The following is a 23,146-nucleotide window of genomic DNA, read 5'->3' on the forward strand; positions in this document are numbered from 1 at the left end:
GGGGAAAGAGTAATAAAGAGAAGAGATAGAGCAGGAATGTAAGTGTGGGTGTGTGTGTGTGTGTTTAACCAATCTAAGGTGTAGTATAATTGAAGTGTGTGTTTTCAAGGACAGGTAGATATTGGTCCTGAGGTGAGAAGCTGCCGAGTCAGCAGGTCTGAGCTGATTACATCCTCTGTCTACAGGAGGAGAGGAGAGGAGAGGAGAGGAGAGGAGAGGAGAGGAGAGGAGAGGAGAGGAGAGGAGAGGAGAGGAGAGGAGAGGAGAAATATACGGGGATGAAAAGGAGAGAAAGGAATAGGAGAAAAGAGGAGAGATAGGACGAGGAGGTGAGGACACAGAGGAGGACAGAGAAGTGTCTGTTGTTTTTTTCTGTTTCAGAGGCAAGTCCTTTGTGATCGACTGTTGTCCTGTTTCAACTAAAGTGAAAAGTTCTGAAATTTAACTTTTTAAAAGAACCAAAATGAAACTGGAACTTCCAGAAGTAAGAAAACATCAAGGCTGTGTTGACATCTGTAATAACATAAATCACTAAAAACTCAGTCCTAAAAAAACAAATATATATGTGCAACAGCAAATCACTAAAATTTGTCTGACAGAAATGGGACATTTTTATAAGACAATCAAATTCTTTTGTTTACTGGATTTCTTAAGGCGCCTTGGAAAAAAAAAAGCAATTTCCAAAAAGGCCAGACCAGATTGCAGGTTGGCGTTTCCACCATGCAAGTTTAGCACACGTCCCAAATTTTGAGATTTTAAGCACCATAATGTGGGAGAGAAATTATGTTTTAGCCGTCATTTTGGTGAATAACACTAAATATTACAATACCCATCAGTCTCAGCAGCCATTGCCATGGTAAACAGAGAATCAGAGAAAGTTCCAAACACTTCGTTGCTGCAGTTAACAAAATTTAAAGTGAAGAGATTTAAGCCAGTTTTTCAACAGTGTAATCTTTAACTTCTCACCACTTAGTGACAAAGTTTTCAGCTCAGTGATTGGCTGTTTTGTGCCAAAATGCACTTTTGTTTGCTTTTACCCTGAATTATTTAGATACACAAAGTTATATTTTCTACTTTTTACCCAATAAACAAATACTTTCTAATGCAGTTAATGTTAATTAGACTGTCTATCGTCTGGAAATAAGTTATCCTTTAGGGGGAACAGCCAGTTGGGATTCTGGTGAAGCTAAATAGCTAAATATCCTGATAACAGATATCTGGGTGAAGACTTCCTTTTTTGTACACTGGTCATTGGTTTATTGTGTGTGTTTTAAATATTTTTTGAGGCTTTTATTTATAGGACAACTAAAGATATGAAATGACATGCAGCAAAGAGGCATATGACGGCCCCATACATGAGGTAAACGCTCTACCAACTGAGCCACCGGGCCACCGTACCGCTCACTGTTTACAGTCAGATTAGCAACTTCAGATGCAAGAGCAGAGTTAAAGCTGGGAGACAAAGTCTACAACCAGATTGTCTCACAAGTACGAATGCAGATAAATTAAAAAGAAACGTAATAAGAAGCTAAATCGACGTCAGACGAACGTTGATGCATTCAATGACTGCATTTTATCCGCTGTGGAGAAGCTGACCTCTGTTGCTCTCTACACAGACATGCATGCACCCATAGAGCAGACCACAATCACAAACCAGAACACTTTTGTAACTTTCTGAAACAGACAATGCAGTAATCACACCCACTTTACACAATGACTGGCCAGTTATCAAGAACTTCAGTCAGAGAGCAACAACACGAAAGACTGAAAGTGATCGTGATCCCTTTTTGTACAAGGAGAAGACGGTCACGGCAGGATTTTAAAAAAGACTTTTGCCTTCAGACTTAAAAACCAGGTCATTTGAATCTCACCGAGGCCTTTAGAATCTGAAGTTTCAGAAAGTTGGAAAGCTTTTTTCATCATCATTCAGTGTAATTTGTCCCTGACAGTCCTCAGAAATTAAAGTCACCTAACTAGGAGATGCTTTCAGACAAACAGAAAGCATTAAAAACAAAAAACGAAAGAAGTCTTTTAGAAATTACATAAAAGTTGGAACACTGCTGGTATATAAACAGACAAAAAAAAGCAGCATTAGTTTATGCAAAATCAAGAAAACGTTCCTAACAACATGTTTGTGCTTCTTTCCAGCCCCTGAAAAATGCTTCAGCCGCGTGCAGCATCATTTACATTTTCATACATTTCTCCATCTGGGACAAAACCAGAGTCTGTGTCAGAGCAGCGTGCGGGAAATTTACACATTGTTATTTGGTAACAACGTACAAACTGCCGCCGCCGCCGCCACCGCCAAGCCTCAATTGCTGGCCGGAGACGTTTTCTATGCATTTTCTTCCCAAAGACAAATGTAAATTCAGTTTGAAAGGGAAAGCAATTTTCACTCAGACATAAACTACAGACACATCAGCCAACTGTTTTTTTTTTCCTTCTCTCTGATAACCGTGTTTACATGCGTGTCTGGACAAAACCAATCTGGTGAAATCACAGAGGGAAGCACGACCAAAAGTCCACGCCTGAAACAAAACTTAAAGCATCAGGACTCGTTTTTCTTTTTTTCTTTTTTTTTTTTTCAGGCTGTTTAAGCGTCTCGAGCTGTTTCCTAACAACACGTCAGGATCTGGCCGAGCTCAAACACTCCACAAAAACCACCAAAACCACCGAGCAGCTGCCAAAGCCTCAGACCAGCCTCTCTGTTTCTGTGTCTGTGTCTCTCGCTCATCAGAATGGGCTAATGGGACATTTTATTGTGTTATTTTGCCCCTGGGGAGGAAAGGGGGAGGAGCAGGGGGGGAGGAGGGGTGTTTTGGAGACAAAGCCAACTTTGTGCTTTGTGGTTTTTCTGTTGTTTCTGAAAGTTCGCCAACACTAGCACCACCACAGGCTTCCTTTCTCTCACAGTTTTTACTTTCTCAGTCTCCCACTCTGGTCTTTTTTTCTGTCTCCTCTTAATCTGTCCTCCTCTCTCTCTCGCTCTCTCTCTCTCTCTCTCTCTTTTTCCTCTTTCTACATTTATTTTAGCAGAGACCAGATTCAAACATGAGACAGAGTCAGGTGGCTGCACTGGACACACAAAACACGAGTGTCAGAGAGAGAGTTTACTTGACAATTTGTACAAATTGTCATTGTTTTATGTGTTAAGATTATGGCTGGTTACCGAAACGTGATGCTTTCATGGCACCAACTGAATTACTTTGACAATTATTTACGTTTCTCATATCGTGCAGTACTGAGCAGGTACTCGATCAGATTTATTCATTTTAATCCAGTTATCCAGGTGGAATAGAGGACACACAGTTTCTTGGAACAGTTTCTTCCTTTAAAATGAGTAATTGTACCATAATGTGTAATGTGATTTACTCTTTGTTAAAATGGACTCGGCATTTAAAAAAAAGTAGCATTCAGAAACTGATATCAAAGCTAAAAAGAAAAACAAATAAAACAAAACTCTGCCTTTGAAAATATACATGATTATCTGGGGGGATTAAAAGACGCTAAAAATAGATAATAAAAATAACTTGTCTCGTCCAACCAACAGTCCAAAACCCCAAAATATTCAGCTAACAATAGGACTGCACGATGGTTAACAAAAAAAAAGTCAAATTTTTTTGACTGAAATTGTGATTGTGACATGCAACATGATTAGTAGCAATGATGATTTTTGCATTACAACTTTTATTTTTTCCTGAAAAAAACTGTCAAAACTGTGACAATGTAACATCTGTTGGGTTCCGCACTGAACAAACATGTTTTCTTTCATCTGGATAATAAGATTTTTAGACGCAGCGTCTCTGCAGCACTACAGTACCTCATAATGTTTTCTCACACATTTTTTTTTCTTTATCAAAAATTGCAATTTGGTTCTGGTTCTGCAATTTTGAAATTACAACCAACCATACTGCGATTTCGATAGTACTGTGATTAGCTGTGCAGCCCCAGTTAAAATCATATAAAACAGATCTGCATGTCAACAAACACCTGCTAAATAAAAATATTTATCACTGATTTAGTTTCATTACCATTTAAATTTCCTGAAATACTTCCTAGAAAATTCCAAATGGAAACTATAAATCTAAAATTTCAACACTGTCATAGTCAAGAAAACTCAAACAAAAGTTCTGAATCAAACTAAACTTTTAAGTTTTGAAATAAACTAAAAAAAGTTTCCCAACATTTAATATTTGTTGAGATAATTTATTTTCTATTTTTAAAAGGAACTTCAACCAAATTTAGAAACAGGAAATAAGTGTTTAAAAAATTGTTAAAGTGAATAATGAATAATGATTTATAATTTAATATTTTCAACCGCAACCATTTAATCTTCAAGCACCCGAATAATGACAAATCAGGTTCACAGCTCTCTGCTGCTACAACACGTTTTGAAAAGGCTTTCTAAAACACAAACATTCAGATTTATCTAAATAAGAAAAGTAAATTATCTCAAGAAAGTATTATATCAGCAAAACTTAAACTAGTTGATTTCAAAACAGAAAAATCTGAGTTTGACTTTAAACTGAAGTGAAGATAGTTTTTACAGAGTATAATTTTATGAAACATCAGGAAAAAACTGAACAAAACAAACAGAACCGTTAAACACAGCACTGCAAGGTTTTCTTGTCCAAGAAAGGCTTTCTAAACAAGTGAGAGAAATTCTACCAATTTTTTTTTTTTGCTGTGTTGCATTTGTAAGTGATAACAGAACCAGATGTATCATGAGGTTCTCTCTGTCCTTCACACACACTCACACACACACACACACACACACGTGAAGATCATTAAATATTTCATTAAAAACCACTGCCAGAGCTATCAATAAAATGTCCTTCTGCAAACAGCAAATTCTTCTACTGAGCCTACTTAATCTTTAACTGTTGGCCTTTTTAAATGTACTCTGGTGTAAAAATGCAACCAGCCTTAAACTCTACAAATATCACTTAAACACACACTTACATATCTGCACACACACAGGCTGGTTTTGGGCGATCAGGCAGGTGTTCCCGCCCGCCTGCCTCCTCTGGGACAGCTAACCAAGCACTCCTGCAGGCTTTGAGAGGCTCTCATCCAGCCTGCGGGTGAGTTTGATTCATCCCAACAGTCGTCCGCTGGTGAAAGCCAATCAGGTCGATGAGTGATTCCATCATCGCACCTCTCACTGCCTCTGCACCGTCTCTCTCTTTCAGCCCTTCACTGATCCATCTCTCCTCTTCTTTTGTTTCTGCTCTACAACAATCCCTCCATCACTTTTTTCTCCTCTTCTTCCTCATCAGATCTTCCTCCTTTTCTTTCCTTTTTTGTTGCTTGTTTTTCTGTTGCTCTCTTGCCAATATCGTGCTAACGCTCTACATCCCTGTTAATATTAGGGGTGGAACAGCACAAGCATTCGTCCCAAACTGTTTTAGTGGATGACATTTGGGTCAGCAGACCCTGTGACCCAAACTGTTCAAACCATCTGTTTAAATTGCACACAAGGAACAAAAACTTAAGAGGACGAGTTTTACCCAGAATGTTTTGGCAGTGCACCAGTTGTTATGTATCAGTTGTAGCATGCTCGTCGTCTTGAAGCTCATGTTGTTTTGTTGCTCCCGGTGGGAACGCATCGATTAGTGAAAGGTGACAAAAACAGAGACTCTAGTTGAAGTGTTTAGTTTGACTTTGACAAGTCTGGTTTTACACACGACAGTACGTGTGTGAAGGCCAGGTTGATCCAGAGATCAGCTCACTCTGCTTTGGCTCAATCCCATAGTTGGAAAACTTTTTCTGCAGTGTTTTCATGGGCAAACTGTACATTTACTGCCACTAGACAATTTCATTGCTAAACGTTAAGCTCTCTGTTATAATCACCAACACCCCTCTGCTCAGAGTGCAGCCACCACTGCTCTTCTTTCCTTTTTCTATTCTGCACATCCACACCCACACTGCACTGCTCTGCATCATGTTGATGGAAAGATTGATCAGGAATTTTCACATATTGAAAGAAAACTGTCTAGTCACAGGGCTACAGTAAAATCTATCGATGAAGAGCACTGTTGAATGATAACTTCCTTTTTCAAAATATATGAACCTTGAATTCTGTGTTCAACTGCTCTACCTCTAGTTAATAATGGACGTTGGTAAGTTAACATAATTTATGAACTGTTACTTTAGTTAAATGCAGAAGTTGTGCTTATTAAGCAACTTAAATACATTGCATAAATTAAAAACAAGTTGACTATTGGTTCCACGTGGTACATGAACCCCTGTTCTCCTGGGTGACCCATCCATCTACTGCACCTGCTCCACATGCATTTGCTCTTCATATAACAGTAGCTGACTTTGACAGGATATAAATCTTAGGAAGACTTCATTTGTGCAGACGAATGTTCCTGACAATTTTTATTGACATTTCCACATCACCTTTTATTACCTTGACTGTGTTATTGAAAATATATTTTGAATAAAGCATTTGTTTTTTCCTCTCATCAGTAAAACATGTACATTTTAAATGTTTTATAAAAGGAGCACTGCAGATATGAATCTTCAATTTACAGAATTCCCTCTACAGTCCTTTTATTTCTTTGGTGACCCAAATAAAATCTCTTGTGACCCACCTGTGAGTCACGACCCAGTCTTTGGGAATGATTGCACTATGAATGACCGCGGCCACGACCAAGCTGCCATATTTGACATGTTGGGTGTAATATCTGGCTGGTTTGTGAGGTTTCGGTACAAAATCTTTAGTGACAGCTCATTTGTTTGGGATGTAATAAATACTTCTTTAGGTTCTGTCTTCATTTGGGTTACAGAAATATCCACATGGTGAAGGCTGAGGGACGATCGTGGACTTTGTCACTCTATATCACTTGGACATAAACGTGTCGTTTTGGAGGACGTGCTGAAACAACTGATGCTGCTTGGTTTTCTTTGGCCTCCTCACAAAATATCCCACTCCCTCTTTATATCTCTCCTCCCTTTACCTCCACCTGCCCATCACATAATTCCTCTTCCTTACTGTTTTTAATCTCCTCCTCTTTTTCTCCTCTTCTCCTCTCCCCCCTGATTTTCTCTCCCTCGCTGTTGCTCTGCCTCTCGTCCAGTCCATCATCTCTCCATCATCTTCCTCTCCAGAGCCGCTGTAGTGTACTGATAGTGGGAGCACTTGTGCAGTCGGCTATGAAGTCTGTCCTCCTCCTCCTCCTCCTCCTCCTCTTCTTCCTCCTACCCCCACTTCCTCTCTCCCTCTCTGTCTCTCCCTCTACCTGGAAATTAATTTGGTCTCCTCCAGATGCCTATCGTCGCTGAAATGCCCCCAGAAATAGATCCACAAACAGCAGCTCAGCCAAAACGCCATCGCTGGCTGACAGCCTTTAGCAGAAACACACACACACACACACACACACACACAGACACACACAGACACACACACACACACACACACACACACACACACTGCTGGATGGAGGGGGAGGGGAGCAGATGGAGAGATGAATGGAGGGATGGATGGATGGGTGCAGGCAGGGAGTAAATGGTGGGAGAGTTGGAGGGAGGAAAAGATGGATGGATGAGGGGAGAAATTAATAGATGGATTACCTACAAAATTTGTACACTTTATTGCCTAAACAAAGCATCAGTTTTTAGATTGATTTGCTTCCTTCCAGGCAGACGTCGCTTTCTGTTCGTTTCTATGAAAAGCAGCTTGCAGAGGCCAGAAACCTGCTGCAGACAGATAATTCATCACAATAAAAAATTTAATCACCTTTTCTTCCATCAACGTTGGGGCATCAGCAGCATGTGATGGAGCTACAAGCAGGGGCTGTTTAGAAATCTCGTCCCGACGGTGCATTCAAGGACACATTTGAGATTTGAGACTCTGCTGTGAGACCATCTTCTCCAAGACCGGTAGTTCTTGTAAAAATCAACCTCACAGTTCAGTACTGAAGTAGGAATTGGTGCGATCTGGGGTGGACTGTTAGGTTTACCAAACCATCTGACTTTTACACTGGAGACCTGGTTCACTTCTCCTGCAAACAGTAAATATTAGTTTCCTTCAAGGATGCTGATATTTCCAGAATCTTGAAGTGAGACTGGGTTATAGAACAGAGGCGTACTGATTCTCAAAATCCTCTTGAGTGAGTCGCTTTAATGCTTCACCTGAGAGAACAGGGAACGTGTCCTGGTGAGGCGTTTACTTGTTTTAATTTTGTAATAAAACCCTGAAATCTTTGTTAAAATGTTCAAATACAGAGTTATCGGCCTGTCTTCACCAGAAAACAACCATACAGGTCATCTTCATAATCAGCTTATTGCAATCTATATTTATGAGTTTTAGTTTCTGTAGTAATTTGGAGGTGTTTGGGGTGGATCAGTGGGTCAAACACACTCAGACTTTCACCCACAATGTCAGCCCATTTTACCTTACGTACCTGGTAACACACTTAAATTACATCGCAGACATCATGTAACTTATCTCGCGTAGCTAATGTACTTTTTTTTTCAACCCAAAACACAAAGTTTTCCTAAAACCTACCAAGTAGTTTTGATTCATAAACCTGAGCAAACTGCAACCATTTATCGACGAAGGCCTGGTACAACTGTCCTTGGTCATTTTGGACATCACTGACTTCTGTTGTTCAGTAAAGAGGATTTGTTGAGTGTAACAGGTAGACAAGATGCATAAATACAGTAAACTGACTCAGTCATGTCTCTCATATAGTAGTTTTTATCTAAAGCTAGAAAAAGCCACCATGAGCTAAGAATCATGCCAGTGCAGGTAACAGGATGCATTTTATTGCTTTTGAATTCCAAATTGTTTTGTGAGAAAATGAAAGCATTTTAATCTTTTTTGCAAAGTTTCATAGCATAGTTTTAATCATGTATTTGATGCCTTAACTAAGAAAAAGAGTGCTACATTTAAGGACTGGCCACCTGTTGAATTTTTACTCCAAACAGAGAGCAGTATGTCACCGGAAACTTTGCTCAGACTGTCATGCATTGGTGTTTGCATTGCTAACTAGGCCCAGGGCGGGTTGGACCCACTAGTGATTGGTTCTGAGACAGCTTCTGAGATTGGGAGGACAGTTTGACGACAGGGAATACAGTGCTGAGGTGATTTACAGCGACTCCGACCAGGACTCTGACTCCAGGGATGACAAAGACATAGCGGGTTCAGGCGGGGACAGGAAAAGAGAGGTGTGGGGGTTACAGAAGGGTCGGCCCAGAAGCCAAACCCAGCAGGAAAACCACCTCAGTGCTGCTGGACTGAGGGCAGACTGGAGACTACAGTAACTCACTATGAACCCTTGACTATTAACAGACAGAAAGGGCCAAAGCTAGCTGGTTAGCATGCTACCTTAAGTAGATATCTCTACAATACTAAACATAGATGTATTTAAATCTAATGAAACCTACAGTTGCCTTGAAGGTACTGCAGTAGAGATTTTCTCTTGGGTTGTTGGTTTGACAAAACAAAAGTTGGCTTGGACTTTGTTAAATTGTGACAGACGTTTTTCACTATTTTATGACATTTTATAGAAAATCTAATAGCTGTTTCTAATTTGTAACTATGGAGTGAAACATACAAAATTGGCTAGCGTGGTCACATAATGCATTTCCTGATGTACAGCTCAGATTATTTGCTTTCTGCCTTGAAACAGACACAAGCAGGCAGGTTGATGATAAGCTGATAAAATCCATCAGTTAGGATCTGAACCAGGACTTCAGCCAGTTAAAAACCTGGTTCACCTTTTATGACAAAGCAGAAACTGTGATGGTTCAGTGGTTTGGGCGTAAATTCAGTCATCCATCTGGAGACCAGAGAGAAAGTATAAAATCAAAAGACTTGACTTTTAACTTGAATGAGCACAAAATTCGATGTCACAAAGCCAGAAAAACTAGAAAAACACAAATCAGTTTCCATATGAATCCGACATGAAGCTCAAGTCCTTCAGGAATCATTCAGAGTGACAGACACTGGTTTTCATCATCTGTATATGAGCTATAAGAATCACTGAATTCCCTCCGAGAAATTCCAGAGTTTCACCCCCGGCAGGTGAGCAGAAAAGGCCGAGGTGATATCAGATAATAAGTCTCGCACTCGACAGCGTGAATTCAACTTCCTCCCGTCAGGTCAGAGCTTCCTGCCTCCTCCGTTCAGGACAAATTAAAGGATAAAGGCTCTTTGTAGCAGAATCAGTGGAAGTGAAGGCTGGACAGCAGTGAAGTGTAATTTCAGCTCCATACATTTGACCTGTGACCCTTCGCCTGCTCTCTGCTCTTTAACAGCACACATATGCAAATAGCCGGCTGTTAATCTGCTGCTCAGCACTGACCTGATGCCTCTGACTGCAGTCATAGTCTGCTCTATATTGTACTCATCTACATGTGCTAATACACTGTCATAAACTGAACAATCATTCAGTTCACTTGTTCACTCTGTGTATTCAATCGGTGATAATATAAAATATACAACAGGAACAATGTTCAGAACTCAGGCTTTTCAGGTTGAACAGTTTTTGTCAATATGGCTGAAATCATCAAGACACTTCCAGAGTTCGTAAAAGTTGGCTTTGAGACAAATACGAGACCAAAAACCCAAATCTGTCGCCATTTCATACAGGTACTTCAGTGAGACAACTGCTATATCTTCACTAAATGTTGCAGTATTTTCTAAAATTGTAAAAAGAAATACTGATACTGGGGGAAAAAAATGGTTCAAAAGACCTCATGAAAAAACAAGGACGGAGTGTGGAGACCTTGCCCGGAAGAAGCCCGTGGCCCCTGTCTGGAGCCAGGCCTGGAAAGGGGGCCCGTCAGCGAGCCTGTGCAGAGTTCATAAAAGCTTCCTCCTTCCTGTGGACCAACCAACTGTGGGAAGAACAGCTGAGATTGGGTGCGCTGCCTGATAGGTGGCACCGAAGGTAGGACGTCCCGATGGACCGGACGGGGGCCGCAGAGGTTGGCTCTGGGGACGTGAACCTCTCGATGAATCAATCGATTAATAAATTAATCACTATTGTTACTTTTTTAAATAATAGAGTAATGTTTGAGTAACGTTTTAAGAAAAAAAAAAAGGCAAAATCTTCTGATTTCATCTTCCTTAAATATTTTCTGGTCTCTTGACTCCTCTCTCACAGTAACTGAATATCTTTGGGTTTTGGACAACGCAAGACATCTGAGGACATCATCCTGGACTGATCAATATTTTTCACAACTAATTCCTTCATGTAATGATGAAAAGACAGATTGGTAGACAGAAACACCTTGAAAAATAGTTGCTCTACATGTCTGGATGTGTTTTTCAACTGGCAAGATTGTGACAGAACTAAATCTGTAACAGATTTGATTTACTATAGCTACTAGCTAGAGATTTAAAAATGGATTAAAATGTTACGCAAGACAGAAACTAAAAGAAATGGACCTGGTACCAGTCCTGCAGATGTGTGGCTCATGCCTTCAGGTACTTCAGGTGAACTGAAACACCAGTTTTTCTGTTTTGCCTTGTTTATACTTCATTCCTGTATGCCTCAGACAGACCAGCAATGTTCAAACAACTGTAAAGAAAAAATAAAACTGGTTCAGAGACCAGTTACAGGTCATCGTCGGTCATACGTTGAAGGAACTCTGGGCTGCAGTGTGACAGTCACTGCGACACCATCAGAGCTGCTGTCTGATGGGCTGTTTTGTTTCTGTGATGTTCAAGTTTATCTGCTTCCTCTATTTACAGACACGCCTGAGTCATTCCTGCAGAAACACTGTGGCACTGATGCAGCATTTACAAAAAAAAAGACTTCATATTTCAGTCTCCACCGTATGTTGAAGTTGATACAAATGCTTCAGTGAGTGAGCATTTACATTCGTGTCAGCTGCAGTCGTGTCAGAGCAGGTGTTGTGTTGTTAACCAGGACGACGTCTGACTGAAATAAAAGCAGCGACTCGACGAGCCAGCGAGGGCCTGGACGAGCAGAAGAGACGACCTCAGCGAGCTGGAACTAAATTACCCGCTGCACCTTTTTTTCTTCATAACAACAGATGTTAGTGTCGAGGTTACATCACCCCGCGTCCAAACCAACAACATCACCTGCTCACGCTCGAGTCAAATCCTCACAGATCAAAACAAACAGCGACTCATCGTCCTGCGTGATGCCACAGAGAGACCGTCGAGGTTTTCAGCTCCTGCTGCTGACAGTAGAAACACTGGAAATCAAAGCAGAGACTGAAATACATCACCACCATTACAGTCATCAGAGCACTTCAGACTAGAATCACACAAAGATGTGATCACTGGTCAATCCTTAATCAAGTGGTGACAAAAATGCAGATTAAAGAAAACTGTTCCACCACATGTCCCCTACTGTGACGAGAATAGAGTGAAAGACACTTTAACAGCCAAATAAATGTGTCCAATATGTCCCAACTAAAACAGAGTAGACACAGAAATCCACTTGGCAACAAAAGGTAGAAATAAAGAGTGTTTCACACAAGTCGATTAACCAAACGTTGGCAAAACATACAACATAGAGTAGAATAGAAACTGCTGTAAAATTCCAGACAGTATTAAGGCTTCAATTATTAATTATCAATAAAAACGTGTTTCAGAAAAACCTCGTAAATATTGTCCAGCATCAACCAAAGTTGGCAACAGTCTCCCAGACGCAGCAGCGAAGGTCTGTTTGTGCGTCAATCCAAATGTTTTGTATCTTAACGATATCATTTCATCTCTAGAATAGAAGTTTTGTGCTCGCTTGTCATTTTAAAATCTAAAGGTAACAAAAACTGGTTCAAGTCTAGAATAGAGCAGACCTTTGAAACGATGGGAATGAAAATGAAGCTGCTAGTTCAAATATAATGATACTTTGAATACTTAAACTCTTTCATGTCCAGGATGCTAAATGTGTCAACCAAGATTGTGTCTTACGGAATTTCCTTGTTTTTTTTTTTTGTTTTGTTTTTTTAAGTTTGAATAGTTCAAAAAGTTAAATGATAAAAACAAAGTTTTTATATTAGTCGATGACCAAACTAGAATCACAAAACATTGCAATCCTAACGGCCAACTCTATTCTTTCCTTTTCATTCCAACTTCCAAAACATGTGATACTCCTTAAATACTCCTTATGTCGGGGACGCCCCACAAACCAAGTACCCCGTGTTGGTCCCTGGACCCCAGCTTGACAACAACAACAGGTACAAATATTAAGTTGAAATGTCTCACAACCACGATCACAAATGTTAACTAAACATGTAAAAAATAATAAAACAGAAATCACTGAAAGCTTTTTGATTTAAAACTTGGTGAAATGATTTCAGCGTGTGTCAGGATTTTCTGAACATTTTCAGCACATTTTGAAGATACTGTGTTCACGCTGATAATCAATAACTACGATTCTAACGTGCAATTATCATATCCTTTGATAGAAAAGTTGTGCTTCTCTGTCATTTCTAAATCAATCAGTAACAAAAATGTGTTTTTGTGTATGGACAATTGAAACAACTGGTATGAAAACAAAGGTGCTTTTTTCAAAAATAGTTACAACAACTGCTGGGCCACTGGATAAAAGAAAAGAAATTTATGGTGATCTAATTGCCTGGCTCTGCCAACAGATGAAAAAATGTGTCATATTGTCATTTAGTAAAGAAGAGAGCAGGTAGAAATGTAATAAGTTCTCAATATAAATGTATTTTCACAGAATCTGTTCCAACACAAAACACTGACTAAAGATGTCAAATAGAACAGAAATAAAGCCATTTGTGCACCAATCTTCTCCAAGTCAACAGGTGAAATAAGTGTACTGTATATACCTGCAGGAAAACAAGCCCAACATGTTCCACAATTTGAATAAAACAATTAAAAATAACAAAATCAAAGTTACGTGACTGCTTATTATCTACAAATCAACAGGTGAAAAAATGCTCTTATTTATGCAGGAAATTAAATCCAATATGTCCTGTATGAAGAGAATAATAGAGCCTTTTTATTTTAAGAAACCAGCTATAAAAATATTTTTCTATGTTCCTGACAGTAAAATGCCTCAAAATGACTTAATAAAGATAAAATCTCTCCATCAACAGGTGACAAAAAATATGTATTCCTGCGTCAGTGTCATACTGAATAGAACAGAACAGAATAGAATAGAAATCCACTAGTTGATCAGGTGTTAGCAAAAAAAAAAAATCATGTTTACAGACAGAGAAACACAATTATTCACATTTCCACCTTAATTCCACCTTAATAAACAGAGCCAGTGAACCAGCTTTAAGGTCACATGCAGGTCTGCTCAGTTTGACCTGCACAGGTACATCCAGCACACCCCTCCACATTAAAACTTCCTGTTAATGCCTCTGAGACACACACACACACTGTACACAGCAGTAGTAGTGCTGCACACACACACACACACACACACACACACAGGTTTGTCATCGATGGATGCACATGTTTTCCTCGACGCTCACACACCTTGCCTGCTCGGAGCGTCAAACACACTGCATGGCTTCCTATAACCTGCACGCGCGCACGTGCACGCACAGGTACAAACAGTCACACACACACACGTGCAAGGAGAGGCGAGAGCACAGCAGCCTGGCAGAGCAAAGACAGTCCTCTGATTCCCCGAACAGGCAGCAGCCAACCGACCTGTTACCCAGACACACACACACACACACACACACACACACACGCGCGCACGCACGCCTCCACGCACGCACAGCTCTCCTCTCCTGTGAAAGGGGAGCCGCTCCTCCTGACACCTCCGGGCTCAGAATAAAAACGCAAAGCGACGCGGAGCGGCCGGTAAACATGCAGTGAGGGAGGAGGAGGAGGAACAAAAATCCGAGCCCCGTTACCGTTCTCTCCGCGTCGGGTCCTGCTGGATGCTCGGCTTGGTGGGCGCCATCTTCCTGCAACAATTATTTGATTTCTTACTTTCTCTTCTCCCCCTGTCCTCTGTCCTCAGGTTGATGTGGACGCGGAGCCGCGGCGGTGCGCTGCGCCCTGACAGCAATGCGTCATGGTCGGTGTGTTAAGACAAAGCCATGTCCGTGTGTGTGAACGTGTGAGTGTGTGGATGTGTGTGTGTGTGTGTGTGAGTGAGAGCGTGCGTGCGTGCGTGCTGTGCCGTGCGTGCGTCTCGTGCTTGTCTCTCTCCTCTCCGCCGCCGCTCAGGAGCGGCGTGGAAACAACGGGCGGTGGAGGTGGCGGAGGAGGCGAAGGCGAGGAGCGGGCTGCAGCAGCAGAGGCATGCCGAGCGGAGTGAGGGGGAACCCGGGGTGGATGTCTCTCAGATCCCGCTGTGTCTGCCCTCTCGTCCTCTCTGTGTCTCACGCACGGCAGCTTCGCTTTGGCACCACAGAAGAATCTCCTGCATGCGCTCCGGAGAAGGAGGAGAAAAAAGCCAAACAGGCGTCAAATCTTTACATTCTCGCCGCCGCTGCAGCGCCTACATCCGCGTTCAAATCCCCGCGGCGGAGCGTCGCTGGGCGGTCAGAGTCTCTCTGCTTTTTCGGAGCATTTTTCCCTCCTCTGGCTGCTGACAGGAAAAAAAAAGGACAGCACACATCTCCGGTATTTTCTCCAGCCCCGGCGCAACAACGCCACTCAGTTGCAGTTGGAGTCAGTTTGTGTGTGTGTTTTTTTATTTTTTATTTAATTCTCCCTCTCTGCTGCCTGTATTACAGGTTGTACCGCGGGGCTATTATCCAATTTTTTTACCATCTCACACACACGCAAAAATAAAAACACCACCCAGCAGCGTGCGCGGGGGGTGATGGGTGATTTATTTGGATGGTTGCCCTGTAAATCAGATCTATGCACCTCCACACACACCCTCCTCCTCTCCACCCGCCTTCCTTCAGTGTCATAATAAACACATCACAGCAAATGTCTCACTTCAAATTCAAAAATAAGAAAGTAACTTTTTATTTTTCTGCAGATCTGAAAAGTATGTCATGTTCTGGTGGTTGTATCTGCATTGAGTTTGTCATGAGCTTTTAAATTTGAGCAGGACTCCTCCTATCAGCTCCGAAAATCTAATTATTCTGCTCACTTTTTAGATTTTAAGCCACTGAAACATATTTTCCTGCAGGCTTTGATGTTTGCACGTCAGCGATGGCTCATTATCCTCCAACAGAAACTACCACCCGCTTCCTCCTTTTCTATCTTTTTAAAATTTTTTCTCAACATTCATTTAAATTCCTCCTTTTTTTAATGTATAATTCATTGTAACCTAATCGGTGTGCTGTGTGATTAACCCCCAGGCTGCAGCCCTGGAAGCTGAAAAGCCTCCCTCTCTATACCAATGACCTGTCAAGGTCAAAGGCATGCTGGGTATTCTCCACACAAACACGGGGTTACAGGCGGTGCTGTGGTGGAAAATAAAGGCTGGAGAGGGGAACGGCGACCTCCAGACGGCGATCGTCGTGAGCTGAGCGTCTGCCGATCGGTGCGAGTGCAGTTATGTATTCAGAAAATGTGCCTCTTGCTTCGTTATGTTCAGCAGTTTGACAGCAGATGCACTGATTTACAGCATCACTCTAAAAAAAACCCACAAAATTACAAATTAAAAGTGAGCTTTCGATAAACTCTTTGGCCTTTGCTGCATCTCTGCTCGCCGATTTATCCATCTGTGTGTGAAAAGATGCTCAGGAATATTCAAAAGCGACGACAGTGCCAGATTTTTTGGTCACATAACGGTCCAAAAAACTGAGAGGTCGCAGGTTTGACCTCACTGCTAAACACTGACGTCATTCACACAGATTTTCTCAAACACAGATGAATTTTTGGGGACAAAACCAAATAAAATTTGAAGATATTTTGGGTTTGTAGCCTCCATCTATGTGTGAAAAGATGCTCAGTAATATTCAAAGGCTGTGACAGTGCCAGACTTTGGAACAAACAGTCCAAAAGCTGAAAGGTCACAGGTTTGACTCCCAGCAGCCTCACTGCTGAACCCTGACGTCATTCACTCAGATATTCTCAAACACAAATGAATTTTTGGGGACAAAAACAAATCAAATCTGAAGATATTTGGGGTCTATAGCCTCTGTGTGTGTGAACAGATGCTCAGGAATATTCCAAACTATGACAGTGCCAGTTTTTTGGTCACACAGGAGTCCAAAAAAACTGAAAGGTCATAGATTTGACCTCACTGCTGAGCACTGACGTCATTCACACAGATTTTCTCCACCAAGGATTCAATTTTTACAAACAGATAAAATTTAAAGATATTTTATCCTCTGTCTGTGAAAAGATCCTCAGGGATATTCAAAAACAAGAACAGTGCCAATTTATTTTGGACACACAAAAAACACAAAACCTGAAAAGTCACGTTTGACCTCGATGCTGTACCCTGACGTCATTCACGTGGATTTTCTCCAGCAGAGGTGAATTTTTGGGCATGAAAAGAAATAAAACTGAACATTTTGGGGGGGATTTTTATCAACGTACCAAAGCCATTTTTGCACCATGTGTGTGAAAAGATGCTTAACATTCAAAAGCGTTGAGGTCACATGTTTGACCTCACTCCTGAAACCTGTCATTCACACGGATTTTCTCCACCAGAGGTGAAGAAAGACAAATGTAAAAGATGTTTTGGGTTTTTATTGATGCACCAAAACTGTCTGCTCCATCTGATTTTGAAAAGATGCTCAGTAATATTCAAAAGCGATTACAATGAGAGAGCAAGAGTCCAAAACCTGAAAGGTCACAGGTTTGCCCTGATATCATTCACATGGGTTTTGTCCACCACAGATGAATTTTTTGAGACAAAAACAAATAAAATCTGAAGATGCACGACGCACTGAAGCCATCTGTCCTCTAGCTGTGTGTGAAAAGATGCTGAAGAATATTGTCAAGTGAAGTAAGTGCCAGTTTTTTAAGCACACAACAATCAAAAAACGGAAAAGTCACAGGTTTGACCTCTCTGCTGAGCCATGACGTCATTCACACAGATCTTCTTCACCACCGATAATTTTTTAGGGACAAAAACAAATAAAATCTAAAATGTTTTGGGCTATGTGAAAATGGGCTCAGAAATATCCAAAAGCAACAACAGTGCCAGTTTTTTTTGGACACACAACAGAAAAAAACTGAAAGGTTTCATGTTTGACCTCAGTGCTGAGCTCTGATGTCATTCACACAGATTTTATCCATCAGAGGTGAAGTTTTGGAGATAAAAACAAATAAAATCTGAAGATGTGCGACACACTGAAGCAGTTTGTGCTCCAGCTGTGTGTGAAAAGACGCTGAAGAATATTCAAAAGAGAAGTCAGTGCCAGTCTTTTTGGGCACACAACAGTCCAAAAAACGAAAACAGGTTTGACCTCACTGCTGCCCTAATGTCATTCACACAGATTTTATCCAACAGAGGTGAAGTTTTTAGGATAAAAACAAATAAAATCTAAACATTTTTTACAATGCAAGAAGGCTGTTTTTGCTCCATCTGGGTGTAAAAATATGCTCAGTAATGTTTAAAACCAATGACAATGCCTGTTTTTATTTTTTAGTCACATCACAGATTTGACCCTCGGCTGCCTCCCCGTCGAGCCCTGACGTCATTCATATGGATTTTCTCCACCAGACATGATTTTTTGGGAAGAAAACAAAGATGTTTTGGGTTTTCAATCGATACACCAAAGCTGTTTTTGCTCCGTCTGTGTGTAAAAAGATGGTGAGGAATATTCAGAAGCAACAACAATGCCAGTGTTTTTGGACACACAATAGTACAAAACATGAAAGGTCACAGATTTGACCCCCAGCAGCCTCACTGTTGAGCTCTGATGTCATTCACACAGATTTTCTCCACCATAGATGAATTTTGGGGATAAAAACAAATAAAATCTGAGGATGTCTTGGGTTTTCATCAATGGACCGAAGCTGTTTTTGCTCTGTCTGTGTTTTTGAACCACTTATTTTATTTTTTTAACCTCGTCCGGTGTCAGTCAAACGAGCGCTCGCTCCTTTTTTTTTCCAGATGAGGTCTGGCTTGCTCCTTTTCTCTCCATCTCAGCTCTGCTTACTGAAAGCAGTCAAACGGAGGCGACGTGGATAATGGAGCGTAATGTATAAACATATTAGCTCCCAGCTGTTTGTTGGGGGAAACATTATGTTATAGAGAGGGGAAAAGAGGGGCAGCGAGACAACGGGCCGATGAGGACGCAGGAATCAAAAAACGGGGAGACGATTTGTAAAAATGTTTGGATGAAACAAGCCTCAGTGGCCGTTAGAAACCCAGACACGAATATTCAAACCTTTTGAGGTGAAATTCACCTATAGGCCTGTGTTCCAAGCTGGGGTTTGGGGGCCTCAAGAGGTCCGTGAGGAGATGTGACAGGTCCTCGGCCACCAGATGACGACATGGTTAAATTCCTGCAGGTTTTTTTTTGTCAGAAGGAATGATCAGAGAACGTGTCAAACCAACACTCTAATCCTCGCCTCCCACATATGGACACGAACATAAGGTTGTGGGGGTCCGGGGGTGTATGTGTGCCCAGAAGCCCTGCTTTAAATAACAATACGGCCCTTATTCTCCTCGTATTTGTTGCTTCAGAGGGCCGAGACGCTCTCAGTGAACTCGGAGAGGCCCCGGCCGTGATTTATGTCGTGTTTGCTCCCCATAGCTTTTAGACTTTACACACACATAGCTACACTCCATAATACAGAGAGAGAGTTTTTTTTTTTTCGGGGTAATAAGGCAAAAGAGTGTGTGAGTGAGTGAGTGTGTTGGGGTGTGTTTTGGCCCCCCCGCAGCTCCAGATGATTAGAAAAAACAACCCTACTGAGCGGCCGGACGGGGAGGCAATCATTTAGATTCAGAGTGGAGGGGAAATAAGGAAATAACAGGGCTGATAGATGGAGGGATAGATGGAGGGAATTGTCACCAGAAAACAGGTTGGACTCGAGGAGCCGCGGCTTCATGACCAGCTGGAAAACACTCAACACATTTCTCTTCTTCTACTGAAATAACTCCGTCCTCTATTTCCGATAAATTACAGCCTGTGTTTTTCCTCTGAATTAGCAGAACCTCTTCCCAGTTTTTCCAGCTGAATTACCTGGACTTCACTCCTCTATTTCCACTAAATCACCGCAACCTGATTCCTCTATTTCACCTCTGTCACTTCATCCCTCTGGATCTGTGGAACACACACTTTTTTTTTTACACCTGTGTGTAAAAACTTACAAAATAATCCCAAAACAAGCTGAGAATGTTGGATTTAATCCTCTTGTGAGGAATCAAAGTCACCAGGTTCTCCTTTTTCTGTCAGGTTTACCAGGAAAATTGAGGAAAAAAGCAAAAGACTGAAGAAAAGGCCACGTTTTCGTAACATTTATCAAAACGCAGATAACGATAAAACCCCCTTCATCCAGTTTTACACCCGGCACAGAGTGATGTACCTGCAGTCAGGGGTTATGGGTGATTTCTAAAACTTTGATTTAAAATACCAACTGATATCATGATATCTCAAATAAAAAATATCAAACTCAAAAGTGTCCACTGAGTTAAAAATGCCCAGGACATAAAAGTGTCCCATGAAGACGTTTGATGATCCTATAATAGATTTTTAATAGATTTTAGGGAAATAAAATATCAATCTATTATAGGAATATCACAAGAGACATGAATCTCACTTTTTAAGCAGAAAAACACACGTAAGAAATATTAAAGTATTTTTCCAGGAGTGTGTATTTGCGCACTTTTCTCACTTTTACATTAAACTCTTTTTCCATCCCACACTCACGACGCTACAGGTCGTTTTTTCTCCGCAGCTCCCCCCACATACCTTTGCTGGTAGGCGGAGATTCCCTGCACGCTCTGCGGGGTCCCGTTCGTGGCTCCGGGGACCGGCACCCGACCCACCGGGGGTCCGGCCACCATCCCGCCGCCTCCGCCGCCACCTCCTCCGCCTCCTGCCCCGGGCGCACCGCCTGCCGAAGCCGTCACCTGGACGCTGAAATCCGGGAAGATCCTGATCATGTTCCCCGGTGTTCCGATGCGCTCCCGTTTAACAACCTCCTCCTCGACACAGACCAGTCACCGCTCACTGGGATCACTGGGATCAATAGACGTATTGATTCGGCAGCAGAAGACAAACAACAATCTTCTTTTTTGTTGGTTTTATTCTTCTTTTCTTCTCTAACCTTCGGATAGAACTCTCAAGCAAATCCGGATCATGGTCCCGGTGCGCAAAACAAACAGTCACCAATCAATGGATCAATCGATTAATGGGATCAGTGAGTGGATATTGCACGAGCAGGAAAGATCATACACCTTTTCCTCTATTCTTTCTTCTTCCTTCTCTTCTTCTCGGCTCTCTCCTTCACAGATAACCTCCGTGCACCCCCGTGCAGCTCCGGATCATCGGTGGCTCCGGTGCGCGCGGTCTCCCCCGTCTTCTCCTCCTTCCTCCCACTCAGCAGTCACTGGGATCAATGGGATCAGCGGGTCTGAGGGGTGATTATTTCACCGGTTAGAGACGGACGGACAGCCGGTGTCTGGAGCTCGGGACTCTCCTCTCTCACGCCGCCGCCGGCTCTCCATCCGAGAAAGGCACCCGCTCCCCGGCTCCGCTCCGACCGGTGTCTGCCGCTGGGGTCGGTGGGTGTCTGTCTGTGGGATCAGCGGACCTGAAGGAGAGCAGTCAGTCGGTCAGTCAGTCAGTGTCTCTCAGCAGCTCGGCAATGACATTGGTGTGATACAGCAGCAGCGGCGGCGGCAGCGCCAAAGTGTGTGTCGGTATGTCGGCGAGCGCCTGCGTGTGTGTGCGCGTCTGTGCGCGTTTGTGTGTGTGTGTGCTGTCCTCTGCGCTCCAGAGAGAGGGAGAGGGATAGAGAGAGATTGAGTGATAGCGCTGTTTGTTCAGCGGGAGGACATTTCCTCCTCTGGCTTCTTCTTTATTGAGCAGCAGCTGTAAACTGGACTTTTATTTTAAAGGCTTCAGCGATAATAAAGAGCGAGTTTTATAGAAAATGACACCTTTTTTATTCATTGCATGTTTCAGAGCCGCGTTGCAGCGTGTTTCACCTCATAAAAGTCTTCAAACGGAGCCAAAATGTTGAATAAATACCTAAAAACTTTAACCTGTGCGTCGGGACGAAGGGAAACGAGATTTAAAAGTCAGGAATGCGCTTGGAAAATGTTTCCAAAAGAAGAGAAAATGTCTCGGGCGAACTTTGTCGCTTTCTCTACGCGTAATGCACCCATTAACCGAGTTAAAAAACTACAAATCAAGTGTAATTTAAGTCTAAATGTTATGCACGTAAGAATTGGAGATGATATAATTTATTTCAATCACAGGAGTTTAGATGTTCCCGGTGTTGGACTCTGGGACTGGAGATGGAAAAGTGCGAGTTTTGTGCAAAAAAAAAAAACAAAAAAAAACAAAGACGCACGGAGCTCAAGTGAGAGTAGAAGTGTTAGAGTTTGTGTAAATGTGTGAGGTGTGTTTGAGAGAGTTTCCTTCTGTCTCATCTGATCTGTGAGGAGCTGAAGCCGCTCTGCTCTGCTCTCTGCGCTCACTGGAGCTCCGTGTGTGATCAGACTCCAGAATAAAGTCATATTCACACACACACACACAAACGGACACACACTCCCTCTCATACTGTCTCCACCCCTTTCTCTCTCTCACTAACTCTACATGCCTCTCTCTCTCACCCTGTCTCACTTTCTCTCACAAATTACTCCCCCCTTTTTTCCCTTCTTTCCACCTATTTTGTCTCTCAAGGCTTATTTGGTTTATCCCGGTTATTATAGAGTTGTATTTTTCATTAGTTTTTTTATTTTCATTTGTTTTTTAGTTTTTATTTTCAATTCAGTTTAGTTTCAGTTAATTTCCAGAGTGGGTCTGCTAGTTTTTATTGTTTAAAAGTTTTAGTTTTTATTTGTTTCAGGTTTAGTTTGAGCTTTTTAAAAAAATATGTTGGTATTTGGTGTGATTTAAGAAGTTCAGAATAGGTATTGTACAACACATCTCCATTTCTAAATGACAGAATAGGCTGATTGCTAGTTATTCCCAAAAAGACATCACTGGCTGGATGCAGTTCTTAACTTTGATACTTCTGTATCTCTTGCCAGACAGCAGCAGGGTGAACAGATCATGATCTTAGTGCAGATGTGATGATGTAAGATCATGGACTAGACTAAAATAGTGGGCAATCAATGAAACACTGGGT

At 41.9% G+C, this 23,146-nt stretch overlaps 1 protein-coding gene across 2 annotated transcripts in view; it reads right to left on the reverse strand.

The window, feature by feature from the left end:
• Positions 1-22,116, reverse strand: part of npas3 (neuronal PAS domain protein 3) — a 392,919-nt gene extending 370,803 nt beyond the window's left edge. Inside the window, exon 1 of one of the 2 annotated variants that reach the window (XM_084742352.1) lies at positions 20,758-22,116. In XM_084742352.1, coding sequence (XP_084598478.1) covers positions 20,758-20,951 — 194 coding nt within the window. In that variant the 5' untranslated portion in view covers positions 20,952-22,116. Of the gene's footprint in view, positions 1-14,826; positions 17,247-20,757 lie in introns of those variants that run through there. The other variant, XM_084742353.1, reaches the window with a different exon arrangement.
• Between the last annotated feature and the right edge of the window lie 1,030 nt (positions 22,117-23,146).

Source organism: Lutjanus erythropterus, chromosome 18, assembly GCF_056507025.1.
Source record: "Lutjanus erythropterus isolate fLutEry1 chromosome 18, fLutEry1.hap2, whole genome shotgun sequence".
NCBI lineage: Eukaryota > Metazoa > Chordata > Actinopteri > Lutjaniformes > Lutjanidae > Lutjanus > Lutjanus erythropterus.